The sequence below is a fragment of the Pleurodeles waltl genome, chromosome 1_2 (genome assembly GCF_031143425.1).
Source record: "Pleurodeles waltl isolate 20211129_DDA chromosome 1_2, aPleWal1.hap1.20221129, whole genome shotgun sequence".
Taxonomy (NCBI): Eukaryota; Metazoa; Chordata; class Amphibia; order Caudata; family Salamandridae; genus Pleurodeles; species Pleurodeles waltl.
The window spans coordinates 771,647,397-771,675,212 of record NC_090437.1 but is presented as its reverse complement, the minus strand read 5'-3'; the positions used below and the strand labels follow the sequence as shown (position 1 = coordinate 771,675,212).

At 41.9% G+C, this 27,816-nt stretch overlaps 1 protein-coding gene across 1 annotated transcript in view; it reads left to right on the top strand.

Annotated features, from left to right (window-relative positions):
• NPY1R (neuropeptide Y receptor Y1) overlaps positions 1-26,186 on the top strand; it is a 186,406-nt gene extending 160,220 nt beyond the window's left edge. Inside the window, exon 3 of the mRNA XM_069243790.1 lies at positions 20,761-26,186. Coding sequence (XP_069099891.1) covers positions 20,761-21,177 — 417 coding nt within the window. The 3' untranslated portion in view covers positions 21,178-26,186. The remainder of the gene's footprint in view (positions 1-20,760) is intronic.
• Positions 26,187-27,816: the final 1,630 nt, after the last annotated feature.

Sequence of the window (27,816 nt, the reverse complement as noted above, 5' to 3'; positions counted from 1 at the left end):
CAAAATCAGAGCTTATCATTACACCTAACTATATCGTCACTTTAACCTTTGTTTTTTTCAGTGAATTTCTAGTGTTTTTTTAAATGTAAATTAAGTCACAATTACAATTCTTAACCATAACGTCACTTTAACTATTATTGTCACAGTAAATTTCTACGGTTTTATTTAAAGTAAACTAATATTACCCTACGCAAAGTCATACACTTGATGTGGATGCCCTTTAGCCGTGCATGACAGGAGGAAGGCAGCAGGGCCTAACCTGTGGCCCATCACTGGGGCCAAGCCCCCACAGTCAGCCAGCTCCCTGCTGGGGGAGGGGGTCACATGCCCCCCTCCACAAGCCACTATTGGCTCTAGGGACTCCAACTTCTTGGGTCAAAAACATTTATATAGGGGAAAGGGTTGCACTGTCTCCCCGCCCAAACCCAAATGGGCACTGGAGACCCCATCCCCCAGGGCCATACAGAAAATATAGGGGGACCCTTCCTGAGCTTTAAGAGGTCCCAGGGGCCTATCCTCAGGGCCAAATACATTCATATCAGGGCATGGGGGCATTTGGCCCCCTTCCTGAGCCCTTATGGGTTGGAGGACCCCATCCTCCGGGACCATACAGAAATTATAGGAGATGGGGGCATGTGGCCTCTCTTCCCAAGTCCAAGTGGGCCTCGGGAACCCCATCCCCTGGCCACAGTCTAATTAAAGAGGAGGGGAGTGTGAGACCCCCTCCATGAGCCTTAGGAGGCCCCGGTGACCTGATTCCCTTTCACCAAATATGTTTATATTAGGAGAACGGGGCATGTGGCCCCCACTTCCTGACCCTTAGGAGGCCCCAGGGACTCCATCTCCAGGGGCCAACCACTAATAATAGGGGATGCGGGACAAGTAGCCTCAGGGACCCCATCATCTTGGGCCAAAAAATAATAATAAGGAAGATGTTTATGTGGCCCCTTTCCCAGAGCTTTCATAGACCTTAGGTTGCCCATCCTCTCTGGCCAAAAACAGTTATTGTTTGGGAGGCAGGCATGTGGTCTGCTCCTTGAGCCCAAATGGGCCTGAGGATCCCATTCCCTGAGACCAACCCCTAATAATAGGGGAGAGGGGCACATGGTCCCCTCTCTGAGCCTTAAAAGTTCGAAAGGACCTTATTCCCAGGGGCCAACCACTAATAATAGGGGACAGGACACATGCCTCCCCTCCTGAGCCTTAAAAGGCCCCTGGGATCCCATCCCCAGGGCCAACAAGAAATACTGGGGAGAGGGCACTCATCCTCCCTCCCTGAGCCTTAATGGGCCACACGGACCCCATCCTCCTCAGCCGACTGTCATAAAAATGGAAGGGGGCTACGCAGCCCCCCACTCCCTGAGCCATATTATGCCCCAGGGACTCCATTCTCCAGAAGTCCAATTTTTTTGTAAAGTGCAATGGGGCCTACATGTATTCTCCAGTGCCAACCCAGGGCACCCCCAGTTGATAAATTCTCCCGCTATGCGAGGGCAAATATATTTTTCCGTGACTGCACTGAGCTGGTAAGGACACTACAGTTTTTGAGGGTGGTATCCCCATACACAGTCTGAGAGCCAATCACAAGGGATCCCCAGGGCCTCCCTCCCCTACAATAAAGTCTTTGGCCCTGAAGATGGGGGCCCTGGGGCCGATTTGGGCTCAGGGAGGGGGGCTGTGTGCCCCCCCTCCTACAGTCATGTTTGGTCCCAGGACTGGAGTCCCCAGGGCCCATTTGGTTTTAGGGAAGGGTGCCTTTCTCCCCGCTTCCTTTAATAAAAAGTTTGGCCGTGGGTAATGGGTTCCCTGAGGCTGCTTCAGGCTGAGGGAGGGGCGCAACGCACCCCCTCCCATTTTCTTTTACAAGCTTGCCTGCCGGATAGGTCCCCAGGGTCCAAATTGGGCTCAGGGAGGTAGGCTCACTCATGCCCCTTTGTAAATAAGTGAAAAAACGGCAGGTTATTTTTAGGGTCAGGGATAGGTAAGGGCATAGAGTGGTAAGGGTGGTAAGGGTGGGTGAGGGTCTGGGGCCGCTTACTCAGAATGGTGAAGTTCTGCCCCATATTTTTCTGGATTAATGTGCCATCCACATTGTAATTAAATAATTACATTACAAGCTGTGCATTACGATTATTTAATTATCAGTGAGGATGATACGTAAAGGAAACATAGTAGACTCAACACCTTATTGCAAATGCGTACTATTTTTCCTCCAAGTCAGACTCTGAATATCACAATATGCAAGGGTCAGGCAGCCAGGCAGGCTCTTTTACTCACACATGCACTAGTGCACCTGTGCCAGACATCTGGTGAGCCAAGGGCATAATTCATGTCAGCCCTGGCCTGCCCTTACATAAGGTTTTTGTGATCTATCCCAGATGATGTTCATTATTGTCTCTTTTTGAAGCAGCCTTAGGCAGCATGAATATCATCCCTGTACTGACTGGTTGTATGCCAATTATCCCTTCCTCCTCACCCCCACCCTTTATTAGGTCGTCATAGGATGGGCTGGGGTCAGTAAGCATCACAGACCTCGCCCTATGACAAGTTGGGATAGGGTGGGGTTACACAAACCAGAAGGCTGTCTGTTTATGAGGAGGCAGGTGGGCAGAATAGAAAGTGAGCATGAGGCCTGACATCACAGAGTCATTGCTTTCTGAAGTAGTGCCACATGCTTGCAGTAAATTGTAACACTGGAAATGATTCATTGTAGAAGCAGCATGTACCTGTTTAAAAGAGTGAGGACTTGCACCATCATCCAGCAAGCACTCAATATCACTCACTGTCCCTCTCTGTGTGAGCTCATGAGTGAACCAGTGCACCATGGGGTTAAGAACTGGCACTGCAGAGGAGGTGTAGGAAACGCAGGGGTTAGGAAGGTGATTAATAGGGAAACATGACCTGAGCTTTGTCTGTGCTATCTAACCACTAATGCATTACATCCAGAAGGCAAATAAACCAATATTGATGTGAATGACAAAAAGAGATTGTATTTATGACAACCTACAAACAGACATACCTTCCAGGCTCAGGTCTGCCTCAACTCCAGGGCACATGAAAGCCTCAAAGATGAAGACGCTGCTGAGGCGCTAGTGCTGAATGGCACATCCAAGAAGCAAAATCATAAATACCCAGCAATAATCAACAAGCTGGCTTTAATTCTGCACCAGAAAACACAAAAGGAAACCAGTGTTCTCAGAGCCTGCCATTAATTTGTTACATGTGGAACTCTTGTTCTAATAACATAAGGCTTTACCTTGAAGTAGCTTTGCGTGGGTGGAGGGATGTGTGGCCAATGTTTGTGCTGCTGACTATAAGCAACTGATTTGCAAAATATGCCCATTCCCATACCTCCAAATATTGCCAGATGTATCATAAACAAGGGTACAGCAGGTGCAGTGATGCCTGGACACAGGAGTCTGAGGGGCCCACTACATCTCCAGTATAGCTTGTTTTTTTACTTTCAAGCCAGGAGTGAGGACCCATTTGTGTTGCCTGCATTAGAGCACCATGGCACTCTTGCTATGGTGCTGGTCATAGAATGCGCTCAGTTTTAGCAAATATTTTCAGTTCTTTTTCATATTTCACAAACCATGCCCATCCTTGTACTACTGAATGTTGCCAACTGTGTCATGGAATGCACCATTAGAAATATGAATGTTGCCTACTACTTTGCAGAATCTGACTATCGTACTACAAAATATCACGAACCAAGACACAGTAGATTGTTATGCAGCAGGTGGTGCAAAAGCACTCCATAAATTGTGACCATTGGCGTGGTGCAGAATATGCCCATCACTACGGTTCATGTAGAGGGATAGCGCAGAACCGTGCCCTCACTCCTGTCCACTTATAGACATACCCTCTCTCTACCACAGAGTGACTCATATGAAAAGAGATTGAGTTCCCAGACCATGGTAAGCTATGAGCAAAGCTGTGGTGTTGGGAAAGTGTCTCCACATGAAATCTTTACACCAACCCTATGTCTAATATGCCCAAGGCTTGTGAAAACCATACATCCTGTGCATCAGGTGCGTTTAAGTAGTCGCCTGAGTGGACACATGCAGTGCCTTCTCTATCTGTTGTTCTTTGCCCGAATCCATTCTATGATTCCTAAATGATGGAATCAAGTACTTCAGATGTAGTTTAATGTGGATAAAGGATGAAGGACTAGAGGGGATAGGCACTCAAGTAAAAAAAAACAGTTTGAGGTGAGGTGCTGCCTCATCTACAAACATATTGCACAAAGCAGATGGTGTAGTAGTGCGGTGCACAGAGATACATCTTTATAAATGAACAATGCCAGGGGTCCAAGGGCTATATGAAACTATTGTTAAGCCGTGGGAGGGATGCATTTTCTTGTGATTCTCACATTTGTTTTGACATCCATGGCATTACATCTTATTGCGTGGGCTCAAGAGTGGCACCCAAGAGACACAGGCAGCAACTTCTGCCTATAAATGTCTCCTGGCTAATGTTGTCTTTTGTGTAGCAGAAACACACAACCTAAATATTGGAGCACTCGCATGTAATCCTGTATGCCCACTGTCTTGTCTAGAATATGACAGACAGTGGTGGCTAGAGCATAACCTTTATTCATGAAAACTGAATGAGCAACATATCATCTGCACTCTCTTGCATAACTCAGAATCATGAGGTACAACTCTTGCGTGAGCATTAGGGCAGAAGCCAATAAGCGAACATTAGCACTATGCCACCTCTTCAGTTTGAATCCTGTGACTTGGAGAAGGAGTTGGATATGGAGCAGAAGACTGCCTAGGTGCCCTTGCTTGGTTGGTCCAGGACAAGTCTCTTCTCAAAGGTTAAGCACCTGCTGATAAGTGAAAAAATGTCAATGTGTGCAGTTGGTTAATAGGCAAATGCAGAGGTTGATTGGCAGGCACTATGGGCTTTCATTGATGGAGTCACTGGAAGCTTCATGGTGACAAACATTTAATATTTGTCATAAGTAATGTTATGGTGTTACCAGTTGAGTTCTGGAGTGTGTTATTTTAATGGACACAAAAACCTTGAACTAGGTAAATCTTATTGCATGTTGCTAAAATATATATTTTGAAAGCACCTGTTTTATCTTAAACACTAAGAGCCATATTTTTCAAGATTCTGCGTTGCCCTTGCTCTATGCAAGGAAGTGCACCAGTGATGCAAATCCTTAGTGAGACTTATCAAGCCACACAGGTCTACCTTGTATGGTCCTGTATGGCTTTATAAATCTAGAGTAAAGCACAGCAGTGCAAATCACTGCCTTGCTTTACTCTATGGCAAATAGACGTTTCATGGGTGGAGCATGCATCCACCCTTGAATTTTGATGTGTTCCCAGATTTACCATTAGTGGTAGACCTGGAAATATATCAAAATGCAATGCCTCCCCAGCTAAGCCATAACAAGGAAAATATCTTCATTTCTCCTTGTTTTCCTTTTTCTATGTGTGCTCCATTCTACAGCATGCATAGAAAAAAGAAAATGTCTCTGAGGATTGTTTTATTAAGGAAGTTGTCCCTTCCCACACAAAAGCAATCCTGCCTATAATGGAGGCACCTTTGTAACATGACGACCGCGAGCCTGCATTTGCGATAGGGAGCCAAAAGTGCACTTCCACAAGAAAAGGACAGGAATACACTGTATAATGGTAAATACAGCACATTCATGCCCTTTCCCTTTCATGCAGCGCAGCAAGGTGGCTTGCTGCATTGCACTGCATGAAAGATGCACTGGGTGCAGTGCAACTTTTCTTAAATATGCCTCTGTGTTTCGTACACACAGCTTAGTTTATCTTGATTTTTCCTTAATTTCCTTAAGAGCTGTGTATTATTTTATAAGCAGTTACCTGAATATGACAAACCAAACAAAAAGTTACAGAACATTTTGTCCTTTTCACCACATCTTTGATCTGTCTTCATGGTCAGTGGCCCCCACTCGTGGCACAAGACAGCTAACATTTATTCAGGACAACACATTAGCTACATTAGTATCACTGCTACTCTGTAGGCAACCAACTAACTGAAAGAACATCTCTTTGTTAGTGCAGTTTACATTTTGGCCACCACTTCTGAACTAGGACCTGAGTATCCTTCATTCGTCTGCATAAGAATGTGATGTAAATGAGGAGAAGCAGTAGTAGGTTCTGCATCCGTGGTTGCCTTGATATGTGTTTAGTCAAGTTATCAAAGAAATTATTGTTGAAATGCACCAATTTTACAAATTTAAATATTTTTCTCAGGGGATAGCCCCCTGAAACCTGTATGGAAATGTCAAACTTGCTTGTTACACTTGCTTGCACCTCTTTGTTTGCCAACTGGTCTTCCTCGCCACTTTCAAATTCCACCAGCCTCCACTGTTCTTACATGTCACTTTTTTAAAATGGAATTTGACATCCTCAAGGTTAAAGGGAAAAATGACAATGAAAGTTATCTAAAACAAGGTAGCAATTATTGTAAACTTTAATTTCTCTTCTTTTCTTTCTCTTTTTTCTTTTTTTTCTTTTTTAGTGCCTCTTTCTGTCAAGTATTTACTATATCAGGTGATGTTATCTAATGCATTGCCCTATGATATGTTGAATGCTCTAACCATGAAGATATGTTTTCGGAAATTTTTGTAAAATTATATGATTCTCAACTTTCCCATAATAATAAAAAATAAGCGTTCTGTGAGGAAAACATTCCTTGTGATAACGTAAGCTACATAAATGCCCTAAATCTACAAATTGGTAGAAAGAAGTATGTCTGCTGTTAATTTGGCAAAAAGACACTACAAGGATGTTTGCTCTGGGTTAATATGGGAAACTGCAAAAAGAAGGATGTGCACAATTTGTGTGATTTGCTTTTGCTTAATTACGCAAAATTACAAAACAATTACACATAATTATGAGGAATATGAAACCAGCATTTTACACTATATTTTAGAATTAAATCCATTTGTGTGTCTACTTTAAAAGAAAGAACACAGCATGCTAAAAACTAGCACAAAAATATAAGCACCACAAAGAGCAGCCATTCACAATCTAGTCATTCTGATTTTTCCTGTGTCCTCAAACTAAAAGGTTCCTGCACATGGCAAGTAACTACACAATGTGGAATAATTTCAGGAATTTAGGGTAGCAAGCATAACAAGAAATTACTGAAATTATACAAGATTACCATAGTGTAGCAAAAATGTTGCCATGCCTAGGTATACTACCACATGTTGGGAATTGTACATAACATGTATATGATTGCAAGGCTAGACTATCAACGTTCTCTCTCTGATTTTACTTCAGAACCTGACTGAAGCATTGTGATTGATCCTAATAGTGTTTAAATGTATTGGTTGCTGGAATGCACGGAACATTTGATAGAAATTCAAGAATTTTGAGAGAGACATTTATTAATGACATCCCTGAAATTGAAACCTATGTTTTGAGCAAGTAAGCTACTGTTGGTTTTTGTATAGGTTTCCAAAACCGTGGTTACTCCTGAACAATGGAAGTGAAGATTTATTGAGCAATAGAGCACTATTGAACAATTTAGATGCATCATTATTGGCCCCATCATCGCAATATACAAGAAGTCAGAGCAGCAGTAACAAATAACTATCCATTGATAGTGTTAGTAGATGCAGAGAGTAAACTCTTCAGAAGAAACCCTTTTGCAGAATTTGGATGGCAGGATTAAACAGAAACATATGATCCCTTTCAATCAAAGTGGCTTTATGAAGGGGGTGAGAAGTGAAGATAAGGACTTTTCTTTGTATTTGATGGTATCATCATCTTTGCCTGCCCTGCAGAGACTGTGTTATTGTTTTGTTTATTACAGCACAGAATGTGATAGGGTCGACAGACCAAAGCAATTCAGGAAAGTAGAACAGGTGGGATTTAAACCAGTTTAAATTAGCCCAAATGTGTGTGCCCTGCATGGATAAATGGATACAAGTGCAAATAGATAAACACATGGCACTTTCAGTCCAGAAATGTAAACTGCAAAAGTACTAAATCAAGAGTGTTTAATATGTCCTTTAACTATTTAACCTGTTTATTGTAGACTTATTCCTTTCCAATCTAAGACTCGACCATCTTTTCTTTATAACAGCACCAAACATGTCAGACTCCAGTGACTGCTGGATGTTCTAAAAACTTAGAATCAAGTAAATAAACAATACCAAAACAAAAATTAGGATCTTCAAAAAAGGAAAGTGTTACATCATAGTTCATTTACAAGGTCCGATTCAAAGATGTTTCACATTATAAATGTTTTGGAGGCAGGGGCTCAACTACACCCAAACTTTGGGTGGGGGGGGAACCACAGATTTTCCAAATGGATGAAGGGTTAACACTTGAGTCAGTGGGAACATTTCTAGCCTTAGATCCAATACAAGAAAAGCATGAATTGTGAATTTTGAAAATATTGTCAAATCTGATATGATTACAACAGACATGTTTCAGTAGATTTGGCAATGTTTATAGGCTACTGACAGAGATCTCTGAAACAAGGAATAGGTGGTTTGAGAACTGAAAAGAAGGTTCTAAAGATTTCAATACAAAGCTCTTAAGAATCAGTTTTTGCAAAGTTTTTTCAAGTTGACAACTGTTTTCCATTTCTACAAAAATTAATTCTGTGAAATGACAGTGCGCTCATGGAAAATGTTTAAATCCATTTTCAGAGAGGTGCTGCTACCTCATTGTTGACCAAAGGTGTGTTTTATTTTCAGTCTGTACACCATGAAGGTATAACATGCTTTTTTGAGGACAAGACTGCTCAGATCACAGAAAATTTAACTTAGTGGGTTAAATTGGCTTACAGTTGGGATTTGTGATTGGCAAGATTTCAGATTTTATTCCTAATAGATTTTTCAGTCCACCTGAAATTGAATAAGTAAGTGCCAATCAGATAGCAATGTTACCACCAGTTAATTACTCTGCTGGATATCTGAACGACCCTAAATCAAAGTAACACAGTTGTTGTTAGCATTCCACATTAAGCAGTTCCTGTATGAAATTAATACATCAATAATGGATGCTATCAGGCCTAAAGAACAGGCACAAAGACAGTAGCCTTGAAATAGCTTCAGAACAAATGGTGCCCTAGCATGCAAAGTACTCCATAACATATAGCGTGTGGCTGATAAACAATGTCCTGCAAAAAGGTAATTCTAAAAAAAATTGAAATCATGCAGTTTAAAAGTATGTCACAATTACAAAAATATGATTTAAATTCTGTTGTGAAGCCGCCAGCAGATAAATTGTCAAAACCCTACAATAACAATGTTGTCATTAAATTCTACAAGAGCAGTATACATTACAAAATGCAACAAATATTAGGAATTTCTCCAAAATTCCATTGAGAAGAATGACCATATTCCCTAATAGCTGTTACTGAATGTCTCTACTAATTACAGAAATTACCCTGATCTGGTTAGAGAAAGGAACATCCTTGAATGGGGCACAAGGGAAACATCAGACACAAGCTGCAGGCTTAGTTGGACAACAGAATAAGGCTTCATAAGTAGTTTGCTGACAAACTACACCAGTTTCAAGAGGCAGGACATAGCAATGCAATGCCTACACATGGTAAGTGCTGGTGTACTGTCTGTACATAGACAGCATCCTGAAGACCAAACACATAAGGTATACATTAAAGTAACATCTGTCTTACAATGTTTTCTGAGAATAATGTATTCTGAGAAACTGATCATAGAAGTGATTGCTTTAGGCAGACGAGGTATGCCTCTAATTAGACATAAAATTATACGTTCGGGCTTCACATAGTTGACCGATATCTCAGTCTCCCCATAGGTAAGGCCTTAGACACATGAGCTATCCCTCAGGTTACAATACTCCATTACCAAAGGACAAGATCCACAGCCCATTATTTCTGCTTGGTTTTCCTATACAGTTGCCACCAGCCTTGAGTTTAGTGCCCAAGGACAGTCATTAAATGCACTGAAAGCCTACATATGTGAGATATAAGTTGAGTAGTTACTTATAATGTGCAATGAACATCCTAAGTCGTCTTGGCACTGAACTCACTACTATCATCAGAAAAGACATGAATTTAATTAATTAAACAAATGTATTTCAGAGCCTTCCCGAACATAGAATGAGACTCTGTTTTGGACAGGCTGAGACAGAATGCATTCCAAATAGAGGAAGCAACAACAGAGAAGAAATGCTTGCCCCATTCCGCCCCCTCACAGACCTCCCTGCTGAGTTTTTCTAAATCACAGAATTAATAGCATGAGGGAAGAGCCAAAATGAAATGGATCACCTACTCTTGGAAGCTATCACATAATCATTAACATTAAATCTGTGCTCATAAAGTATTTGTGTGTGTGCATGTGTGTACATGCAAGATTGTGTTTTGTTAAATGTAAAATTGTACTTTTTTTTACACACAAAGGAGGAGGGATTGCAACCCTGTTTCTTTTTCTCTGACCCCAACCGGGCATGCCTAATCTATCTCCAACCTTTCCTAATCTCCAAAGAAAGGTGCTTTGCTGTTTATCACATAATTTGTAATGTTTTCTTCAGCATTAAATATCACATCCTGGGAGTTTCAAGGTACGAGGCGTAAAGACAGAGGTGAAAATTAAGGGTCTCATTTAGAGTTTGGTAGAGCTGGAGAATGAAAATAACTCTAGGTAACTGCCACTTCACAAAACTCACCCTTCATCTGTTTTGTTTAGAGTTGCTGAAAGGGACATGTTTACATCAGTGGAACCTCTGCTTCTCTGTTGGTGTATGTAAACTTATGGCCTGATGACCCACGTGCCCAGGGGTTACCAAGTCAAAATGATGGTTGCCTGAATCTATTGAAAGCAGGGCTACCATCACTCATTTACCGGGAAAATGTTGAATGGCTTCCACACAAAGGGCGAATGCTCCCTGAACACTGATACTCGTGTATTTTGTATTGAGAAAATTCCCTCTTTCAGAGTTTTCTTTTTACAAAAAGAAGTTTGCCGAGTGAGTGCTTTTATAATGGTGCAGGCTAAGCAAGCCTGCAGTACTCTGAAATGGGTATTGCCACTGTGGCTGCTCTCACAGCACAGAACTCCCAGCCAGGCATGATGGGGATCTCTAGATAGCGTGGATGATCCTCTGTGTGATTGGAGGAGACCATGGGCTTATCCCCTCTATCAGATCTGCTGACTATCTACCAGGCTCTAAGGACCTGATTAAAAGTTGGGCGTTTGGATGAGCCGACCGCCAAACTCACAGGGTTGACGCCACCGCTATGACTTGGCCCTCCCAAGCGTATTAGTGTTCTCGTCGGGCTGACCAGCAGGAACATTGCATTACGTGTTTCCGCCGGGCTGACTGGCAGGAACAGTGCTACAATATTGGTCTTGGCTCCTTTAAGGGAGTCGAGGCCAAATTTGCAGTACACCAGCACCATAGGAATCATCACTGTCTGCAAAGCAGACAGTGCTGATTCTGATGGTGCTGGGCAGAGGGCTCCTGCACTGCCCATGGCATGGGCATGAGCAGTGCAGTAGCCCTCTGTGGACTCCAGGACTGTCTTTCTGCCAGCTTTTCCATGGCGGAGTCCCCACCATGGAAAGGCTGGCAGAAAGCTGGGTTGTAATCAACTACGCAATGCTGAATACAACTCAGACCACCAACAGCCCATCAGGAACTATGCTCCTGGCAGGGACAGCAGTCCCTAGCAGGTCCGCCCGCCAGTGTTGTAATGTGGCGGTCGGGCCGCATGGAGTGAGGCGGTCTGACCGGCACCATGGGTCTGGTGGTCCTTGGACCCCCAGACTCATATTCAGACACTAATCTCTGGAAAAGCTTGGTCTCTGGTTCTGCGCAGATAGCATTAGTATTCAGGGGTCTGTTGTAGGGTTCGGCAGGATAAAAGGGGGCAAGAAGGGTGAAGGAAGGAGGGGAGAGTGTTCATTGGCAGAAGGGAGTATATAGCTCTCCTTTTGTTATTTGGCTGAGAATCAGGCTGAGTTTTGAGAAGGGTCTGGGCTACAATACAGCCTTTACCCACAGTGATTTTGCCTGCTTGATTTTCTAACTTGTAAAAATATGTTCTTTGTACCCGCAAACAGGAAGTCTGGGTACAGGAACATCAGGCCATGTGTAACTGTGTGGAACTGAACTCGATACAGAATTGCACACATTTTAAATGAGGCCCATGTCCTTAAGAGCACTTTGCAAGTGGGCTGATTAAGCAGAGAGAGGACAACATCATGAGGCACAAGAAGCAATTAAATAAAGCCCTCCCTACCTGTATGTGGCTTGTGGATGACCTCAGTGGTTGAGGTAGGTGGTACCTATTTGAAATGATATTCCCAGTATTTTAAAAAAAGTTTTGCAACAACAAATTCCCTACTTTTTGTTTACAAAAACAACCATTCTAGCATTTATATTTCTGACTGTGAGGATTTTGGTGTTCTGTGCAAAATGAGTGTGGGGCCTTATCAAGCAATACGTTCACAAATACGATCTTCTGCCCAGCCCTGGGTAGCTGTTGGTGCAAGCTGGAAGGCTTAGCAAAGGAATGATGTGTAAAGCATTTAACAGCAACAAACAACCAAATAAGAAAGTCACACAACAGGAAAGAGACACAACACCAATTTATTACAATTTAGCATATTTGTATGAATTTTCAGAGTCTTTGATTGTCTTTGATCATCAAAATTCACTGGGCAGTTCCTAAGATATAAGATATGAGTGGCTTTAGCATTAAGTAACTTTTATATCAACCACAAACAAGCAGTGGCCAACAAAAAGTTTGTAAACTTTTAAAAAGTTTTAAAGAGTTTATTCAGCTGCTCTGCCCTGAGTTGGGTATACCAATTCCAACAAGGCAGAGGTCTAGTAGACCAGTAAGGATACTTTGGACAGTTACCTGGCCACCAGAACCTTTCCAGTCCATTTCCAACCTTTAGGAAAAGACCACCAGAGAAGACAATGGTAGAAGGGCAGCTGTATCAGGCCTTTGGGTCTTGCCACACAGCTGTCAGATTGCAAATCTTTGGTGGGGGCTAGTGGCTCTCTTGCATAACAAATCTGATAATAGACAACACCCACAGGTCCAGCTTTAACAGGTGAAACTTTTGACTATCTTGAATAAGTCTCTTGAAGTGCCCAGCATCTGCATCAACAGCAAAATGTCTGTCATGACTACCAACTTGGTGCTTTGGGCTATTCCAGCTTTAATGTCCCTGGTGATGTTCCAGGGGGCCAGCTGACTGACCCTTAGAGTCACTGCTTCTGTCTGGGGCTGGGAATCATATTTTTTATGAGCCACAGACACAATCCAATCTTTACTAGCCCAAAGAGCAGCCAATGCAGTGTTTCTGGCGGTGTGGCCTCTTTTTGTGCACTTTCAATGACAGGAGTATGGTCCTCATGTTCTATCTCCAAATCCATGGTGTACTGAAATCTAGGGTGCCTGGGTGCCATTTTGACCCCAGGAAAGTGCCCAGAGGGGACAAAGTGGTCACTAGGCAATAGTATAGTAGGTGCCCTTCTCTTGGGTGATGAAGTTTCTGTCTGATGTGGCATCTGACTATCCCTGAGTGCAACATTCTTGCCCCTTCCAAAGTGGCACAACCCTTCCTTGGTCATCTGGAACATGGTAGCCCATCCCAAAGGTGCACTTACCAAAGAGCCACACACCCACGGGAACAAAAGCAGCCTGCTCGGGAGTATTATCACCATTTGCCATTCAAGGGCGGACTCCCCTTTAATTATTGCCTTTTAGGCTATCACCCCACGGGCATCCTGGGGGTTGAGGTCACAGATCACTCTGTGGGCCTTTGTGAGGCCACTGGACTAACTAGGGCACATAATGGCAACTTTTTAAAAGTTGCTTAACTTTGAAAGTGACATAAATTTCGAATTGACCACCATGTCACATTTAATGCCATGATTATTTTGATACATTCCAGTACCCAGTTAGGTAATCCCACTTAGAAATTAGCCAGGTTGGTATGCCGGCCGGTAACTCTGTGTTAGCCAATGCGGCTTCTAACTTTCATCAGGAAAAAAACATTTAAGGTTTTGCTGCTGAGGCATACATGAAACTATTTGGCTTGCTTAATAATATACAGGTCTTTGCTAAAGGGCTTGCTAGGCCTTCCTTAGAGGAGACTAGGAGACTTACATAAAATACTAAGGGATATGGCCCTTTGCATTAATGGCATTAATGGCATTGACAAAGTAAAACTGACAGTGTGACAATGCCTTTCCAGTCTGCAGCGGCAGGCTGGGAGCCATGTTTTCACTTTGTCACACAAGGGTTGCACAACCAGTGCTGCAGCCCTGTGGGATACTCTCTCTGCCTTGCATGCTCTGGGTTCCTGGGTGCCATCTACTATGGGCCTCTAAAAAAACAAGTACTTGCTAACTGGGAAAATCCAGTTCAAAATAACTTTTATGAAAGGGACTAAATGCTGTCACTGAGGTCTGGACAACAGGACTCAGTGTATTCTCAGAATAAAAAAACAGCACCTAATAGTCCAAAGGGGGTAAAATGTGTGAGGAAACCTTCACAAAGCCTATTTCCTTACACTGACCTTCAAATGCCTCTAACTAGAAGGTAAGGTAGGGAGTCTTTTGCCCTGGGAAGTCAATGGAGCGACAGAGGGTGAAAGAAAAAATACAAGCCTTCTCACCAGGTTGCAGGCTACCTGAAAGAAATGCAAATGTGTGTAATTGTTAATCATTCATTGTTAAGGCATTTGAGGCTTCATAGTGACAAAGACTTAGGCCCTGATTACAATATTGGCGGGCAGCAACCGCCACCCGCCAAGTTGTAACTGCTGTGCAGCCGCCAATACAGCCTCACTCCGGCAGTGCCCATTATGACAACCCCGCTGGACCGGCGGGTGGAAACAGAGTTTCCACCCGTCGGCCAAGCTGGGATGTTGGCCGCAACATGGGAGCCGGCTCCAAATGGAGCCGGCGGTGTTGCGGCCGTGCGACGGGTCCAGTTGCACCCGTCGCGCTTTTCACTGTCTGCAGAGCAGACAGTGAAAAGCCGCATGAGGCCCTGTCAGGGGGCCCCTGCACTGCCCATGCCAGTGGCATGGGCAGTGCAGGGGCCCCCAGGGTCCTGCAACTCCCCGTACCGCCAGCCTTTTCCTGGCCATTCAAACCGCCAGGAAAAGGCTGGCGGTAGGGGGACTCGTAATCCCCTGGGCAGCGCTGGTAGCAGTCGTAATGACCCTGGAAGCACCGCCAGCCTGTTGGCGGTGCTTCCGTCATTTCAGCCCTGGTGGTCCTGTACCGCCAGGGTTGAAATGACCCCCTTATTGTTTTCAACCGATAATGTCAGTGTTATCAGCTGACTTCTGGAAAGCATCCTTCTAAAGGAAGCATATAAAACAAGACTTGCACTTGGCACAGTCTGATTGTGTATTTACAAAAAAATATATATTTTTAGCATGCTTTTTTCAACTTAACCACTTAGGCCCTCATTACAAGATGCTTGGTACTCAGAGTATTTACTGCAAATTAAATTTGCATGCAAAGATTATAGTTATTGCACTGTAAATTCAACCAAGTACTGTACAATTACAAGTTAAACCTTGTGGAACAGGAGTGTTCGTGGGATTGTTGATCACTAATACCACTCAGAATGCTCAATTCCATTTTAGTGTATACATTTATCATCTTCTGTTAGGAGGTGGTAAATATATGTTGGGACCACTGGATGTGGTGGATGGGGAGGACAGGGCCTCGGGCACTAGGTATGGGGAAGCTATTTTTGACAAGAGGCAGCACTGTATGTTTCCCCTGTCAAAAGACAGGGAACGAGTCTTGTCTGCTGCAGCATCCAAAGCCTCATGTGATTTTATATGCAGAATTATCACACTGTAAAATTGGGTCTCGTCCTCCCACACCAGAGAAACTAGATGTAGAAAAAGTAACCCCTCTTAGAATCAGGTAGAGCAGAATTCCATGAGGTAATTATTTTCCACCTGACTCAGAACAAGGGCCTTAGAGGCACATCTATTGTAAAGTCATACAGCACAGCAAGTCACCTTGCTGAACTGCGCTGCATGCTAGGGAAAGGGCAGGCATGCACTGGATCTAACATTATTAGGCCCATTCCTGTCTTCTTGTCTTGATGCACAATGAGCTGCCTAGTACCAAAGCAGGCACTCTAGCACCATGGTACAAGGGTGCCTGCATTATAAGCAGGATTGCTTTAGTGCAGGACGGGGCACTTTCCTTCACAAAAATAATACCCTGAGTCATTCTCCATGTTAGAGGAGAAATAAACATATTTCTCCTTGCTACGGCTCACCTAGAGAGGAGAAGCAGTTTCATCACATTCCTAGGTCTACCACTTATAGGAAATTTGGGAACGTGTCAAAATCCATGGGTAATGCTTAGGAACACTCATGTACCACCCACAGAATGCTTCCCTGGGGCAGAGTAACACAACACCAAGATTCGTGCTGTGCTGCATTACTCTGGGTTCATCAAGCTACTCAGGGCCAAATTTGCCCATAAATCTTTTCAAATATTTGAAAACTTATCTTATACTGTGCATAATATCATTTTTAAATAATGACTTGCATATTCACAGTGGTTTCAATTGCAGGTTGGGATCTCATAGCACTATTAATACATGCCACTATTCCCACTCCAACCGGGATTCAGTTCTGTGACTATCTGGTAAGAAACACAGACACCTGCAGAGATCACATTAACCGGATGAGTTTTCATAACATGAAGGAATGCATTTCCCACCATTTCCTTCAAGTGGTTCTCTTGTGTTATATTTTTTACGCATTTGCCTGAAGGTGAAAGACCCACATTATAGTTCCAAATATTTTGTACTATTTAGCCACGTCTCTGGCCCTGCCCCCTAACCTGCACTCACTGCAATCAATATCACATTTCCCATGCATTTTTTATGTATTTCAAATTCTGGATGAACTGCAAAATAATTTGTACGAGGCTTTCACTGAGGCCCCATCTCTAGAGCAGTCATACATACATCAGCTAAAGAATTGTCTACATGACAGGGAAAGGACAGCACCATATTTAGGCCATATATATAACATTCCTGCCTTTTCATCAGTGCTAGTGCCCTTTTGGCAGCCTAGCACCAATGCAGGCCACCATGCAGTATGGTGCAAGGGTGCCTGCATTGCATGCTGGATTGCTTTTGTGCAGGAAGAGACACCCTCCTGCACAACAACAGTCCTGAAAGGCATGTTCCTCTTTCTATGTGTGCTGCACAACACAGAAAGAGGAAGTAATGTGGAGAAGTAAAGATACTTTTCCTCATTAACCTCACCTGAGAAGGCATTTTCTTTTTGGGCATTCCCAGGTCCACCACTTCTGGCAAATCTTGGAATGTGTCAAGAATCATGGAAGTTGCCTAACAACACCCATGTAACACCCATAGAACACCTTCCGAGGGCAGAGTAAGGAACTCAATGACTTGTGCTGCATTGCCTTACTCCAGGTTTATGGAGCCACTCAGGACCATGCAAATCACATATTAGATTTACATCACTCTTGCACCACACTGTGTGATGCGAGAGTGATGCAAACAAGTTTATAAATAGGCACCTGTGTGTGTCCAGGGCAGAGGGATGCGTCAAGCAGGGAGGTGGGTGCAGAAGACCTGTTAGCCCAATGGGCATTCCCTGCATGTTTGGAAGTAAATCAGAAGAGGCCATCTAAATCTACAACACAATTTTGCATGGCCTTGTCTCGTTTCAATAAACAATGTGGAGGTGCATCTACTTCACTATGATTGAATGTTTTTGAGACAAAAATAAACTCTATGATGCTACAGTACATATTTGTTATCCCATCGAAGTGTGTTACCACCTGAACGCGCTCTTTAACCGCAGTCTGTCATTGTAACATTGATTGGTACACTAGGAGCTGGGTATTCCATTGGTTTCCAAACATTCCTGTCAGATATCCAACCTGTCTATAAAGATGATAATCCAACTCAATCAACACCCTAACTGCTTTCATTTGGGAAGAAGTAGATCGAACCAAAATAGATTTGAAAACAGTATTGCAAATTCTATCAAATCCATATAACTTATTAGACAAGTGGGTATCTGATTTGGAAGAAAAGGTTAAACTCAAGGAATTATTACAGCAAAAGATCTTTAAGCATACTTTCAATATCTATTACATTTAAAACGGGAGACCAAGTTGTGTACATTTTATATTGCTGTTGCTCCTTAACTATGCTTGTTTTATGGTCTAAGTCAATATACATAAAACAGATCAATTTCCTTGGTTATGCAGATAAATAGAAGCTCACATTCCTACATCCATATGCCCACTGCAGAGTTTGGATGATGAAACTTTTTAACATATGCTAAAGACTTATCCTGGGTTTAATACACTGCAAAAATATTATTTGAAGAACACTTTAAAGCATCAAACTACACAAACTCGTGAATAAGCTATGAACTTATGTTTGGGTTAATCTTCTTCTAGTAAAATAATTCACATATGGGTGACATTTGTAAGGGAGGCCCTGAGACTAATAAAAGCTATGAAACTCCTTAGATCCCATATTACTCGAAGGTGCACTACCTTATTTCGTATTTGTATCCTCATAGATCTTTTGAAAACATTGTTAATTAATTAACATATCAACTCCTTTTTACTGTATGGAATAATATGAGTTGTATTTTCCGTATGCCATATAAACCTTTGTTTTATGATGTGGTAGGTCATCTAAAACTGTCCAGTTCTATCAGAAGGGAAAGCCTGAAAAAGTTGAAGCTGGACTATAGGATATTCTACTTATTTGAAGATACAGAGGGAAGGGATGGTCCTGAGCGAGGTGACGAGTCACCATACAAAGTGACCATAAATGTGTATCTGTACCTGTACGAGTAAACCACAAGGAGCAGCTTTTAGGGCAAGAAGAGTGTCTTAAGGCCTATGCTAACTCTTTGTCTTTGCAATTACCATACACCCCTTGTTGGAAAACAACACCAATGTTGATATTTATTTGTGAAAAATGTGGTTATTAGACAAAGAGGTTAGGGGGATGGAAATGCCATTCAAATAACAGACACAATCACTGCCATGGTGAAACACAAAAGTCACTAAATAAAAATGTGCTTTGCCATCTGACACCCTGGCACAAAAGTAGTCAAGCTTAAATTAGAGGCAATATGTAAACTATTAATGCAACACTCAAACAGTAATGCAATGAAAGCACAACATTAAAAAAATCTCCAACTCATTTAGAGATATAGAGTACATTTTAATACTTAAAATTGCACCAAATCAACAATAATTCAATCAGTAGAAACAGATGTATGAGATTTAAATAGTACCAAGATGCATAAAGTGCCATGTGCAGGTATTTGGTTGAGGAGTATTGGGTCACAGTCACATTTTGAAGCTGACCGTAGTGGAGAATGAGTCAGATACAGGGGCAAGGTTTGTCCCTATTACGAATTTACAATCTTCAAGTCCAGGCCCTTAAACTTGAATTTTCTCCTGGAGTGCAGATATCTATAGATTTAAAGCAGGAGGAGTAGGCTTGGATGCCAACCGAGTACCTGGGGCACCTCTTGAACATCAGACCTCACTCCAGCAGAGGCCAGCAGCAGGGTTCAGACTGGTTCAAGTGGTGCTGGTCAGCTAGACAGTTACAGGGAGGCATCTAGTTGTGCCCCAATAGCTCATATAGAAGGTCAGTCAACTGACCCTTGGAGTCACTTCTGGGGACCTAAGGTTCAAGGCAAGCAGGTCCAGACTTCCATCTTCATACAGCAGGGCAGTACTTCTTCTGAATCTTCCACAGGTCCAACAGTGTTCAGATGAGAGGTGCTGAAGGTGTCACATTTATATCTAGTGCCAGCCCTAGTGTGCGGGGCAATTCCCGACCTACTCCCAAATTGGTTCTACTCAGTTCTTCCCCTTCCCCTGGGTTAGGCATCAAACTGTCTGCAGTGACAAAGGCAGGGGTATTCTTGGTATCAGGTTCCTTTGTATGTGCTGCAGGCAAGGTCCTTTGAAGTGCGATCAGGGCAGGGCACATCTTACACCAGCCCTTTTGTCAGGAAGATCCACCCCCCTACAACCGGGCCATTTTGTCCACATACCTGTAAGAAATATACAATATACCATAGGAGAGAGATTCACAGTCATGTGCCTCTGGACACTGGCAGAAAGGCACATTTCACTTTGGCAGAAAAATGCTAACTTTTTAAAGGTCCCATTTTTGGAAAAGTAACTACAGCCTGCAGTGATAGGCCTTGAATATATTTTTTACAAGGTTACTTTAATGGGTGGCACAATGAGTGCTACAGTCCACTATTAGCATAAAATGTACAGGGCCTGGCTATATATAGTACCTTTTACTAGGGACTTGTATGCAAATTAAATCAGGTGTAGGCCAATTGTACTATATTGAAGGCAGAGAGCCCAAGCACTTCACTACTGATTTCTAGAGAATACATGCCCAGAGTCCCAATGCCAGCAAAAATGGGTTCAGCATTAGATGGCAAAAGTCTAGAATAACCCTGCAGGAAAGGGGCCAGTCCAACCCTATACATCTACAACTTTATATAGTAAAATTTTGGCTCTTATACAAAGCTATTGGGAAAGGATGTTTCACTCTGAATGAAGAGGTTTGGATTTCCCCTAGCAATAGTTGCTAAGCTAAGTGTGCTGAATAGAAAGAATATTTTGAAACAGTTAAAAAGCATAGTAAATAAGCTCTTCATTTGTTACTTCACAATTACATTCCTATTTTAGCTTAAGCATATTTATCAATATTGTTTTTCTCTTGCAGATATACATACGATTGAAAAGAAGAAACAACATGATGGACAAAATGAGAGATAATAAGTACAGGTGTAATGAAACAAAAAGAATCAATTTCATGCTTATTTCTATAGTGGTTGCATTTGCAGTCTGCTGGTTGCCGCTCAACATTTTCAACTTGGTATTTGACTGGAATCATGAGCTTATTTCCGTCTGCAGCCACAATGTCTTGTTTTTGATGTGCCATCTCACAGCCATGGTCTCAACTTGTGTAAACCCCATCTTCTACGGATTTCTCAACAAGAACTTTCAGAGAGACTTGCAGTTTTTCTTTAATTTTTGTGACTTTAGGTCACGGGAGGATGACTACGAGACCATTGCGATGTCTACTATGCACACTGATGTTTCCAAAACATCTCTAAAACAAGCAAGCCCAGTTGCATAAAATTCTCACTTTAAAGTAAGATAGAGAGAATTTCTTGAAAAGACATATGAAATGTTCAACTGAATATAAGCACAACCTGGCAGCATCATCACTGTAGTGGCGTCAAATCCCTCACTGTTCACCAAGGATCAATATGGCAAAAAGAGGTGTATCCCATTCCTTTAAATACAAGTGCAGATTTTGGACTTTTGACAGACAAAATCACAGATATGGTGAGCTTGATGAGGCCATACCACCTAATGGAGGATCTTTAGAACATTATTCTCTATGGTTATTACTAGTAAACAATTTTCTTTACTAACGCCTTCTACTTTATATCAATTTGTGTGAACATTTTATTAGAGATTTGAGCTTGTTTTTGCGTTGGAAAACAAGAAGAAAGTTTATTATATTTCTTTTATGTGTTTCTTTTTGCACAATGTACAATGTTGTATACTATTGGAAGGATATTGACCAGACAAAGGATACTTATGTTAATATTGTATATACAGGAGAGAAAGCATATTCAACATGTTTTTAATGACATAATATAGCTAAAAGGGTCAGTTGTCTGTCGGGTATCTGAGGCAGTACAAGCAATGTGCATATAGAATGGCAAGATTATTATGTGATGTCAATCAAATTTTATTAAATGTAGAAAAGCCACATAATATCACTATACACATGACTACACCATTTCAATCTATGGAAAATTTAATTAATTTGCTATGTGAGAAAGTATAGATTGCACCTACATTTAACTACCACTGTGAGGGAATGGTTTGTGTTAAAAATATGTTTTCAATTTGGCTCTGCAATTAGATAAAGCATTCAATTGTAAGGCCATCAAGGGAAAACAGGGCTAACTTATTCTGCATTTATTTACAGGGATCAATGTTCCCTATTTGTTTCCATGGATATCCAACAGATATTCCAATATCTTCATAATTTGATTCATTGTTGCAGTGCTGCTGTAATGAGACTACTCGATTTTAGCAGAAGAATCATCTGAATTGTGGGGTATTGAGTACAATCCCACACCATGTGACATCTGTGAGACTAATCCAGGTTTTCCAATTTATTAGCAGTGCCTCATTCCCACACGAAAGTGGGGATGATTGTAGCAACTGGGCGCTTGACAGGGAGGCCTCCTCAGTGGATTCATGGTCAATCAGATCTCATCCCTTCCTCTCAGTTACGTTAGTCTCACACAGGCAACGACAAACAGAAGCAGAGTAGAGTTCAATGGGGTTTATTGAAGTAACTGCATCTTAGATAAAATGGCATGTATTACAATAACAATGGATGATAAAAACACTGGAAGCAAAATTGTGACAAGGAGAGTGAAACACAAAAACAGTCCCACCATACTGTCAGTTGGAATTATATACATATTTTTCCTACCTAAGCTATGCTAGAGCACAGCGTAATAACTCCCAATCCACCCTTCTGGTTCCACCCGGGGAAGATTTCACCCCCATACCTGAGCAAGGTAGCCTGTTGTCTAGAAAGACACTGTCCCCATATAGGCCAGGCATTCAGTAGTCTAAACAAGCAGCTGTAGCTAAGATGTTCAGCAATCAGCATGCAGTCGTGGTCATCTGGCTGGTCTCCCTCTAACATGTATGGGACAGAGAAATGCTTTATAATAAAACAGTTGATTTTCTAGGAAAAGGTCCCCACGTAAGGATATGAATGTCTCTGTGAATATCGGTGACACTGCATACCATTTTTGCCAGCAAACCTATCTGACTGCAACCTTGAGGAAAGCACAAAGTGAAATGAATGCAGTACTAGGAATGTGATGCTTTCCTAGGTGAAGGAACAAACAGATAGAGAAAACAAAACAACACCACAAATGTGGCTAATGCTAGAAAAATGAAGCAATGCTGAATAAAATGTAACTGGGCTAAAGTGCACAATGGCAGGCATAGTTTGCTAAAATAACGTGTCTAGAACATGACTAAAATAGCTATACAACACACTCCCGTCTCTGGTTCAAAGGTGGTTAAGAGCTTAAAATAAAAAATGAAAGCTACTAAAACCTATTCATTAAGGCATATAAATATGAATTCAACAATGACAAGTAAAATTAAAAGACACTTGAGCATAGGTTAAAAGGTGCAATTTAAAGTTCAATAGTGGCGCCAATAAAACTGAATTCAAAAGTCAATGTCATTTTTAAAACTGGCAATTATATCCATGACAATTGAAGCCGGTAAATATTCCACTTCAGCAGGTGGTAAAATATCCAAATTATTTCTGAGGAAAACCAAAGAGCACTTATTCCAAAGCCTGAGCTCCAGCTAAGGTAGCAGCATTCCGTGTTGTGCCCAATGTGAGTTAAGAGCTGCATTTTCCAATAAGGACAACTCATAGACAGCTTCTCATAGCAAACGCACCCTCAATGTGCATGTCTGGTAATGAGCCCTGAGCGAGAACAATGACAGATCAGCATCCAATGGAAATAAGCGTTGCATAGAAAGACAAACTTTCAGTGCACATTCAAAAAGACACCAAAGGCATCGAAAATGGGCTACACACAATCCAAAACCAGTCTAAATGACAGAGACCAGTTGCACTGCAGTTGTTCCAGGAGTGGTGCTCCAAAATACTGCATCATGCATTCATGACTCAGTTGCACTGGTGGAAGCACTTTCAGTCCTCCTTGTTGTGAAGGGACAGCCATTGCACAGAAAAAATAGCAGCAGCAGAATGCCAAAGTAATTGGAAATCCTCCAAAATTTGGTATTAAGCCAAATATAGAGGAAAAGGTGTGAATGAAATCAGAACCAACAGCCTTAAAGAAATGTGCACTTCCAGTAGTACCGGTTCTGTTAAATAATCGTATCGTGAGTTCACCAAAGTGTTTTTGAAGGTTGGCACTTAAAAGGGGCTGAATCTCTGCAGATGACCTTGCAACTTGAAACGCATAGGTCTTGCATGTAGATGTAAGCGCCACATGTTTTTGAAACAATAAAGCCTTGAGTCTACTTAACCTGTCAAAATTCACATCTGAAGTAGCAATATGAGGCCAAATCTCTGTTACTTCCATTCGTTGTGTAGAGAAAAAGGACTTTCCTGCAACAGGTAACAATTTGGAAGAACGAAACAACATAAGCTATTCTGGCTTGCATTCCACAACAACTCCCACTGTTAAGGAGCACATAGCTTTCATTTGAGACCACCTGGAATGCAGGTCTAATCAAGGGGATTGGAACTCCCTTCAGATAGCACGCCAAGTTTGCTGCCAAAATATTACATGCCCAGTGCAAGGACAGCCACTTAAAAACCATTGAATGGCTCACAGACGTCTCGCATTCACTGCCCCTAAGAAAGACCTCTTTCATGCCATTGAAACATTTGTACGAAAAGGGAAGGTCCCACACCTCATGTATATATCTATCTCCCAGCCTTGCATATCTGCCTACTGGAATATGTTTCAGGCAGGATATGAATTGAAGTTTTGAAATAGACAGATTAATAACCCTGTGTATTAGCCATTCAGCAGATAGTATTTCAGCCACAGTAAAAGGCAACTTTTCTAATTTCTCGATGTTTAGCATGACATAAGTCACTTCCTTCTTAGCTATTATTATTTGTTGTCACATTAAATTAAATGTTGCGCTAACATGTTGCCAGGGAACGTGACCTGCTTTCAATGTTTGTAGTGTCTAACCTAAGTGCATAATGGACCTTACTTGCTCTGTCCATGATGTAAAGATGACGTGTCACTCTTTAATATGTCTATTGCTGAGGAGACAATGTTATTTAAAGTGTACATCTGGTCAGACAAGGTGTTAACCTTAACCGGGCAGCAGCTTCTTGTTGGGAAAGTTTCCAAATCTCATTATATACTGCATATAAAAAGCATTTTCTGCATTGTCTTCTGGGGCTTAACAGGAAATCCTGTAAATCTGTGTCATTAGACAGGGGACTGAGGTGTTCTTTAGCAACATCAAGTGAGGAACTTTTCAACCATTGCTGGCATATTTTCCCTACACTATATGTTGTCACTATACCCGAGTATTCCGAAGACACATAGCGAGGGTCTGGCCTATTTCTTCTAAAACCCCTGTGGAGTTCACAAAACATGTATGACACCCATTCATGTCTACTGGCTACAATAACTACCCACCAGGACATGAAAGTGATGCGTTAAATGTTCTGGACCCACTCATCGAGCTCATCTTCAGTTGCATTTATGTACTTTTGCCATTTAAAAAATTTAGCAGGGGCAGGAATACTGGGCGCATTCAAATCCTTAATTTTTGCTTAGCCTAAACAACTGTTCTGTTGCACAGTTTCATTTAAAAACATAATTTGAACATGTATCAGGCATGCTCTAAATAAAGCTTACTTTCCCCTTATTTGCCAATTTTAGTTCCCCATGCACTTTTTAAGTCTATCGACTTCAACCAATATTCATTGCCTTTTATGGCTAACCGGGAAACAAAGGAATCAGAAATTAAAAGGTGTTGAATTTCCATTACTAGCAATTTAAAATAATAGGACTCAGCATTTTTATCATTGTGCCCAGAGAACTATGCAAACATTTCTGTATACGTTTTTGGAATTCCCCATTGGCAGAGTTGGACAGTGTTCCCACTGTGTACAGTTACAAAATAGTCTTTGGGGTACTTGCTCTGTGAATTAAATGATGTCCATAATAATTATAACAGAATATATCTCCATAATTTTCTTTGGATTGGTAAACATCCTCCCTTTCAAATACATTGAAATATTGCAGATTAGACATCATAGAACTAACTGTTTTCACATCCCAATAATTAGAAACTTCTCTGGGTGTAAAAATGTTGTTCATGGAAAGTTTTAATACATACGGAATTTGAATGACCTCCATCAGGCCATATATATCAAATGATACCTTATCCCAAACAATCCCATCAGGAATTGGTATAGCAGACATGTTCACTAGGAACAAGTTTTTGTAGACTTTGTGGGTTTTTAGGACGTCATTCACCTGTTCAACTGTAGAGCATTCAGTAAGGTAATTACCCTGTATCAGTAAAAAAAATGATGACAAACCCAATCCAAAGGACAAAGGCAAGTACAGTTAATAAGAGCCATACATAGTTCCATGGATGAATAAAGTACTTAATTTTGAGCCAAATTATCAGCTTATGTGTTTTGACAGCTCTGTTGTTGTAGAGGCAGTCAAAGTGTTATTGATGTCGGCAAAATATCCAGAAGCAGTTTGTGCAAAAACTGATGCCGTGTTTGAAAGAGGAGAGTCAGCAGAAGTCTCCCTCGGTGGTTCATAGTAGATTACACCATCCGTCTGTGTAGAATTTGAGTAGAATCGCTCAATGCTGTTGACATTACTTGTCGCAGACGAAGTTAGTGGAACTAATGAAAGATCATTTTCCATCCTCCCCAAGCTTTGAGAGGTATCAGTGGTGCTCCTTAAAACCTGTAGAGGAACATACTAGTCTGTAGTGAGAGGTATTTGGGTACTGACCAGGAATCCTCTAGGTCTGCTGTGCAGGATTGGCCATATGGTGTAGCTTGACATTGTCGATGGAGACAAAGTGATTTTCTTTAGAGCCAGGCAGTAGTGATTAAATGACAGCTTTAGTACTGTGTATTCCCAGGACTGGAACCAGGGTATGATAAGAAGGACCAAACTCATTTTTCACAGAAATCCTTTTATGCATTAGATCCCCAAATTTTGGAATCCAGTCGGTAGATTTTATTGGTACATCCCTTATTCCCAAAGAGGTGGCACTGGCAGATGTGTTGTCGTCACAGAACTATTGTAAGTCCTGCAAGAAATGTCAAAAGGTGTATCTGCCGCTTCCGCACCAGGACCATCAAGATCTTTGTGTTCAGAATAGGCATTCATACGAGGTACGCCCCCACCAGGCACCTTCTGGGCAGATTATTAAGTGCTCTCTGGACTCCATAGAGGTGAGTGAGCCAACTACGACCCTTGCCTAATACCATGGCTGTTAAGAATTGCTTTAAATCCTGTTTTCTTCTCTCCACAACACTATTTCCCTCGGGATGAAATGGAGACGAATAATGCAGTTGCACCCCTAACAAAGCCATGGTGTCCCTGAAAGCCCTTAAGGCAAAAGCCGGGCCCTGGTCTGAGTAGAACTCTGCAACAGTATATGTGCTGACAAATCTGTAATAACAGTTCGAGCATCAGCCGAGCATTGTGGCCAAACCCATAGAAATCTGGAGCATGGGCCAACAGGGCCTAAAATGTATTTGTATGCACTGTCAGATGTCAGGGGACCACAATGGTTCAAGTACACCTATTGTAATGGTGTGTTAGAAATTAAGAGGGGTGTCTGCGGTGGGGGATTGACAGTGAGCCCTTTTATTTGTTGACAGATGTCACAGCAAAAGCTGCTTGGTCTATTTGTAGAGACCTGGCCACCAGTAACGTACTTGTAACAATGATATTGTAGCCGCCAAACTAGTATGGGTAGAAGCAACTCCCTCGTGCACTGCTTTGATCAACTCTGGTGTTTGATCTTTGTTGGGAATCACATGATTACCTATCCCTGGTATTACTACTAGGGCTGTATGGAGGCATGATTTGCAGTAGGAATATTTGGCAGGATATGCCTTTGGGAAGGGTCTGCCGTCAGCCAAAGCTTTCATCATCCAATTTCATTTAAGAATGAG